This window comes from Aspergillus nomiae (assembly GCF_001204775.2).
Source record: "Aspergillus nomiae NRRL 13137 chromosome Unknown contig00733, whole genome shotgun sequence".
In the NCBI taxonomy this organism is placed as follows: Eukaryota; Fungi; Ascomycota; class Eurotiomycetes; order Eurotiales; family Aspergillaceae; genus Aspergillus; species Aspergillus nomiae.
This window is the reverse complement of record NW_015378788.1, coordinates 1-6,779: the sequence shown is the minus strand read 5'-3', so window position 1 is coordinate 6,779 and position 6,779 is coordinate 1. Positions and strand designations below refer to the sequence as shown.

Here is a 6,779-nt window from a genome sequence, read left to right as displayed (position 1 = left end):
AACCGCCAGTCGGGGGTATTGTGGGCGGATCGAGTCGCTACGATTCGGAGACATCTGCCGTCTGCCACAGTCATTCGCTGTGTTCGGATTATTCCGGCCTTTGGATTTGGATGTCTAACCAACATTGGTTTGCGGGAGTTCTTCCATGAACAGTGTGATTGATCTGTAGTCCTAGAAAGCGAAGCTGGTAGAGCCCACATAAGCCAAGTGATACATAGAGTTACATGAGATATGAGTTGAAATGATAATTAATTTTCATTGCGCCTATATGTTTTCTACTCTCTAGTATCATTCAAATGACGTGTACCGTCCATAAGGCGTGCAATCGTTACAGCTTCCCGTAAGGCTCTCCCAACATGGCCGCGCACCCCAGCTTCCTCCATAACCATCAAACCTCCAATGGTACATCCTTCAGGCGACGTGCCCTGATCTCTCAGGACTGCCGGATGCATGCCACTTTGCAGAAGGGCTGCTGTTCCGGTCATAGCCTGAACAGTCATAGTCCGTGCCAGGTCTCTCGGCACGCCAACTGCCACGGCAGCATCAATCATAGCGTCGACGATCACGGCAAAGAATGCGGGAGTCGATCCGGCCACCGCCGTCGTGGCATCCATCAAGGTTGGGGGGATGTGCACTGTCTTCCCCAAATTGTCGAAGACCGCATCTGTGATCTGCTGGTAGTGCTCGGGGACCTCTGGCTCTGAGATCTCGATGGCTGTGAGGCCTTGCGAGACCGATGCAGCAATATTAGGCAGTGTGCGTACAACCCATGCTCGACCGCTGGCATTGCTGTTTGTTGTCGGACTGCCATACAGGGTGGTCTCAAGCTTCTGCCGGGTCCAGCCAGCAGCGACGCTGATGAGGAGCTTGGTCGATAAAGCCTCACTGAGACCGGGAGTTGACAGCACTTTCTCGACCACAGCGGGGTCCACGCCCAAAACTACCACGTCTGAATCTTGGACAGCCTGGATGTTGTCTCGCGTAATCACCAAGCTTTGTGAGCGGTTGGGGAATTGCGCGGCCAAACGCTGCTCGGACTCTTGACTCCGAACACATGCAATAAAGCGGTTGAATGGCGCGCTACCCTCTTTCTCTTTGGGGCCATCGATTAAGCTCTTCAGGATGGCTCCTCCTAAGTTGCCTGGGAGATGTTTAGTTAAGTTGCCATGGTCGCAACGGAGAGTTGTTATTTACCGCAGCCAAGAATACAAAGCGTAGAATTCGCCATCTTGATCAAGGTTGGACAGTTGTGAATATTCTTCCTGCGCAGATTATTATCTTCAACAACAAAGGGCTTTTTGGACGAGAGTCCTTAGATAGTGTGGGTGCAGCCGACGGGATGATGTTGTCTGGTGGAGTTCAAGTCGGGCAGGCATCCGAACCGATAAGATAAACCAACGGCTTTGGACCCCGAGCCACGGATCTTCATCGACGGATTACCCCTCCATGATAACGCATATCGGTGGTTCCTCTCATTACGAATTAATTCTACAAGTGAACGGTGAGTGAGGGGGCGAGTGAAGCGGGCTTTGTGGGACTAGGGCAGGATACGCGACAAGATATAGCCAGTTCACTGAGATAGATAGATTTAGGTCATGATAATCGTAAAATGCATTTCTAAATAGTAGGCTACGCTGAGAATGTAAAAAGTGATTTCAGCCTTCTTCCGATCTCCGTCTTCAATGCCTGATATTCATCCTTTGTCCTCGACACTGCATCACGGTTCTCAATCGCGCGCCGGAGGAGATATGCCAGACACTCCCCCATTCCACCCCATGTGGAGCATTTGTAGACTTGGGGAGACCCATCGGGCCCCTTCAATTGTAGTAGACTAAAGCTGACATCGTCCGACATGCCGTGCAGCTGTGCGAAGCCAACAGGTACGGTGGGCAACTTGGCCGCGAGACGCTGCTGGTGTAGATGATGAGCAGCCATCACGCTTTCCTTGTTGTGGCTCGCAAGGAAGAGGTTCACGGAGGGGAAAGGACGACCGTTACTGGCTCCAAACTCGCCCAGTTCCTGTCGCAGTGCCCCCTGGGCAATAGAGTTATATGCGTCATCGGTGTTCTGCTTTGTATCGTGAATCAAAGATCGATCGTCGGAAGCCATATACGCGCCCCGTACCAGCTTGAGTCCAAGAGTGAATCCTTCCTGGCTAGCAGCGGTGAGATGAGTGGCCAGAGTAGTAGGGGTGCTCTTGAGATAGGCCTGGTAGGTATTGTAAACGAGTGCGTATCCATCCCGGTTGTACTTGCGCATCATCTCGATCGTCACGCGTGCAATTCCTCGTTGGAAATGTTGAGATTCAGCGTCAATCAGAATGCGAGCTCCTTTGTCTTTGCACTTTTGGCAGATTTCCTCCAGTGCTTCAATCATCTGTACAGGAGGCAGTTCACCGGCAGCGAAAGCTTCCGTCACGGCTGGTCCGGCACCAGTCAACCTGGAGAGTCAGCAATACGTTGAGTAGGAGGTTGTCAAGTGGTACCTACTTCATAGCCAAATAATCATCTTCGCCGAGCAGGTCGACTGTCTTCACTGTGCCCTCGCGCCACGCCTCGATATGCTCACAATATCCCTTCCCAGCGACATCTTGCCCATTTCCTTGTTCCGTGGTGACACCGAGGCCTTGTTGACTCTTGGTTGAATGATCAAAAACAGTTTCCTTTGCGTATGTGAGGAGCGTGCCCCGAAATCCCAGATCTTTGAACATCTGCACGGTGGCCTGGGTCTCTCTGCCATTTTCACCGGCGCAGAATTGCTTGTAGAAGGTCCATTTGAGGATGGTGTGGAGAATGATATTGCGGTCTACATCCAACAGAAGGCTGTTTCCGGACTTCGACAGGCGAGATAGAATCGAAAGAGAGGGTTTGAGGAGATATGGCTTCGAGGTGATAGCCGCTACCAGCAGGGATCGCAGTAGCATGCTGGTCGGTAGAGCTGACAGAGGAGGAAGGGTGACATTGGGAGCACTCTTGGTTTCAGCCAACACCGAAGTCGACACGGAGCGTACTCTTAGTCGGCATTTGCCAACATTATTGAGTGGTGTGCCGACTCCACATCGTGATGTGAAGGTTCCTAGGGTTGCGAGTGGCGCTGCTTTGCCAGAATGTATAAGAACCATTGCTTGGGATGTTCGTGATATATCGGGCCCAAGCAACAGAGAAAGTATCCAGCAATGATCATATACCGATGGTTGTGTCCCTTCTGGTAGTCAAGTACTACGTCTATATATACGTATAGGGCATCCTTACTTATCATCCACTGACCCGGAAAACCATGGTCTCATGATAGTCTATCGGCTGGCCTCCCGGGGTAGAGATCTGGACAAAGCTTGCGACCCCCGCGGGGTCATTGATAAAGAAGCCAAACCATGGTTCTGGCCCACAGATACGTGTGACATGACTGGAGCATTTAGCGGTTCGATGGGAAGCTCTCCCGTAGATGCGTCCCCCTATCGGTCACCCACGCCGACCTTGCTAGTAGACGGACTCTGCATCTTTCATCGGATTAGAATCTCTAGCACCGACTGAACGTGCCAGACGCAGGATCCAACCCTATCGAGATCATTCTTTTGGTTATCTCTTTCTGTGGAGTAGAAATGCAATAGAACACGGAACTACGTCCCGCGAAACTTCACCGGCATGTTGTTACAAGGATGTTGATCGATGTAACATCTATGTATGGCATACATTGAGTCGCACAACCTTCATGGGTGATTCAGGCTCTCGACGTACATACTTACACTCTCGAACGTCAGTGAGATATTAAGCCATCGTACCCCCCAAAAATGGCTCTGTTCACAGGTTCTGCTTTCCAAAAATGCAGCTTGCTACAATCAACCCTATGAGTGTTCCAGGGTTTGTTTTTCGAACCCGTTTACCATGGCGTCTTCTACCATGTCTCCGCTGGTATCCACATGCATCATCCCTTGATAAACATTCTTCGGTGGGTCTCGATACGCACGGGGTTTCACTGCCATATTGGGACACGGCCCTATTGACTCTATGAATCCTTCTCGTCTGGGTTCTTCCGAACTCGACCAGGTGACACCGGCATGGCTTCCCGCCATGTTATGAACATATAATTGCTGCATTTCTATGATAACAACAGCTCGGATTGCCTCTAATCAGGACCAATAGTAAGATTATCTCGCAGTATATGTGTCAAAAGGTGTCTCAGCCATTGGGTGAGGAAAAGTTCCGTGGTTTCTTGGCCGCCATCATTTTCCTACCGCGTCTGGTAAAGAGATCCGGACTTTCCGCCGCTGGGCCTACGGGCATCGATCCGACTGAGGTTGAAAGAAGCGCGAATGCTGATTCAAACCCTAAGAGCTTAATGGCTCGCTAGTTCCCCATGCTAACTTCGGACATATATGAGGATCACCGCCGTACCACACAATTCTCCCCAGATGCCCAACGAAGTATAGAGCAGGAGAACGGAAGGGCCGGATGGGAGGTATTCAGCGTTCAGGAACATCATTCGAGGTATCATTCTTGCTGGTGATAACGAGCTCCACCAATGTGACGTTTCCCCGCAGTCTTTTGGCGATTATCATGAATTATCATGAAAGGTGGACCACGGGTGCCTTCCCGGGACCCAGCAAGCCGCCGAATTACCTGAGACACTGATCATCGGCTGCGTACCCGATGGTTGATCTTGCCCGCAAAGTGGGTATAGAATTTGCGGGGAAGTCTCGAAATGACGATAAGGCATTCTGTTATGCTATGCAGAGCATTGAGGCTTCATCTTTCATAGGTGGCTGTGTCATATTAGCCCGGCCGACGCTATGAGATACTGGCCCGCTCCGCTTGCTGAAATGAAGCGATGATAACGACGGATCCCTGCGCTAAGCGAAGCTAACGAGGATGATAGACAGGTTTAAAAAGGCTACAGTGTCCCACTTCGGCGTTGGGACTCTGAAATGCACTTGGCGCTGGTTCGCACATATTCCTCATGATGTTGAAAACCAAAGAAGACCCTAGTGAGCTGGCTCCAGTTCCTTCCCAGCCAGGGGAAGTCCGGGACATGCCGACCTATGTGACCGATGATGTGTTTGGCGAAGTCACCGAGAATGGCCCCAACTATCGTAATGTACGCACCTTGCGAAAGGCACCATGTCGGACACGGACTGACTCTCGGACAGGTTGGATGGATAGGAACAGTCGCGCTCATGATGAAGTCTCAGATTGGCCTGGGGGTCCTATCCATTCCAACCGCCTTCGACACATTAGGGATTATCCCAGGTATCATCTGCCTCTGTGCGATTGCTGTGATCACGACCTGGTCGGATTACATGATCGGTGTTTTCAAACTTCGTCATCGCTCTGTCTACAGCATCGACGACGTTGGTGCGCTCATTTTTGGTCGGATTGGCCGTGAATTTCTGGGGGGTGCCTTCTGCCTTTGTATAGCTATCCGCCCATGGATAGGGGAAGGCCACTCGCTGATAGTGCATTAGATTGGATTTTTGTGTCTGGCTCCGGCATGCTCAGTCTCTCCATCGGTCTGAACGCGGTCTCCACTCATGGGGTATGTACTGCTGTCTTTGTGGCAGTGGCTGCGATCCTTGGATTCATGTTCTCCAGCATTCGGACCCTCGGCCATATCACCTGGCTCGCGTGGGTCGGGCTTGTGTGCATCCTGACCGCGAGTAAGACCTCACTTCCCTCTTCGCATCCTGTGGCTCTTATCTGACAACCTGACCAGTCCTCATGGTGACCATCGCTGTGGGTGTTGAAGACCGGCCCGCGTCGGCACCGAAAGATGGCGTTTGGGTGTCCGACTTCAAGATCGTCAACCATCCGAGCTTCAGCGAGGGGATCACGGCGGTCTCCTCCCTGGTCTTTGCGTACTCCGGCACGCCCGGGTTCTTCAATATCGTGTCCGAGATGCGTGATCCTCATTATTATACTCGCGCACTGCTCATCTGTCAGGCGGGAGTGACCGCTGTTTACATTACGATCGGCTGTGTAGTCTACTATTACTGCGGGTCGTATGTGGCTTCGCCAGCCCTCGGTTCCGCTGGACCGACTATGAAAAAGATATCTTATGGCTTTGCCTTACCGGGGTTGCTAGTCACGACCACCCTGGTCACCCACGTAATGCCCTTTGCATATAGATCTCTGTACGCTGCATGCACTAACGGCTCCGTAGATCCCGGCAAAATATATCTTTATCCGCATCCTCCGAGGGTCCAAGCACCTGACAGCCAACAGTGTGATCCACTGGGGAACATGGCTCGGCTGCACCTTTGGAATCACCCTCATTGCCTACGTGATTGCGAGCGCGATCCCCGTCTTCAATAGCCTTGTCTCGCTTATCGGTGCATTACTAGGAACCCTCATGTCATTTCAGCCCATGGGTTGTATGTGGCTGTACGACAATTGGAGCAAAGGTAAACAACACAAGTCACTCCGGTGGATGTTGATGGTCTGCTGGAGTGTCTTTGTCATCGTGATTGGAACATTCCTTATGGTTGCTGGTACGTATGGATGCATTGTGAGTGTGATTGATACCTACAACGCATCTGGTGGATCCGCCGCTTGGTCGTGCGCCGACAACTCGAACTCAACATGATCTCTGGGGGAGATTTCGGCTTTCTTTTTGAGACATCCTCTACGAGTTCAAGATATATATACATGTGCGTCAGACAATTTCGTGTAATCTAGAGCGTAGGCTCACGCCTCTAAAGTGTGAAGGAGGATACGTCTGGCGTTTTGCAAACAAGCCGTAGCAGAAAAACACTGCTAGAATAGAAGAAAGAAACAAAATGTTTGAAA

General features: G+C 51.3%; 3 protein-coding genes across 3 annotated transcripts; 1 reads left to right on the top strand and 2 right to left on the bottom strand.

Moving 5' to 3' along the window:
- Nucleotides 1–275: 275 nt before the first annotated feature.
- ANOM_011611 (pyrroline-5-carboxylate reductase family protein) lies at nt 276–1,228 on the bottom strand (the record flags this gene model as incomplete). Its single annotated transcript, XM_015556867.1, has 2 exons — nt 276–1,141; nt 1,195–1,228. 2 exons carry the CDS (start codon nt 1,226–1,228, stop codon nt 276–278), a joined length of 900 nt encoding a protein of 299 aa, XP_015400944.1.
- Nucleotides 1,229–1,629: 401 nt separating this feature from the next.
- Nucleotides 1,630–3,121, bottom strand: ANOM_011610 (putative proline oxidase Put1; the record flags this gene model as incomplete). Its single annotated transcript, XM_015556866.1, has 2 exons — nt 1,630–2,440; nt 2,490–3,121. 2 exons carry the CDS (start codon nt 3,119–3,121, stop codon nt 1,630–1,632), a joined length of 1,443 nt encoding a protein of 480 aa, XP_015400943.1.
- Nucleotides 3,122–4,953: 1,832 nt separating this feature from the next.
- ANOM_011609 (amino acid transporter) lies at nt 4,954–6,576 on the top strand (the record flags this gene model as incomplete). The annotated part of the gene is made up of 5 exons (XM_015556865.1): nt 4,954–5,091; nt 5,144–5,405; nt 5,459–5,650; nt 5,707–6,098; nt 6,154–6,576. The coding sequence occupies 5 exons, from the start codon at nt 4,954–4,956 to the stop codon at nt 6,574–6,576; spliced, it is 1,407 nt and encodes a 468-aa protein (XP_015400942.1).
- Between the last annotated feature and the right edge of the window lie 203 nt (nt 6,577–6,779).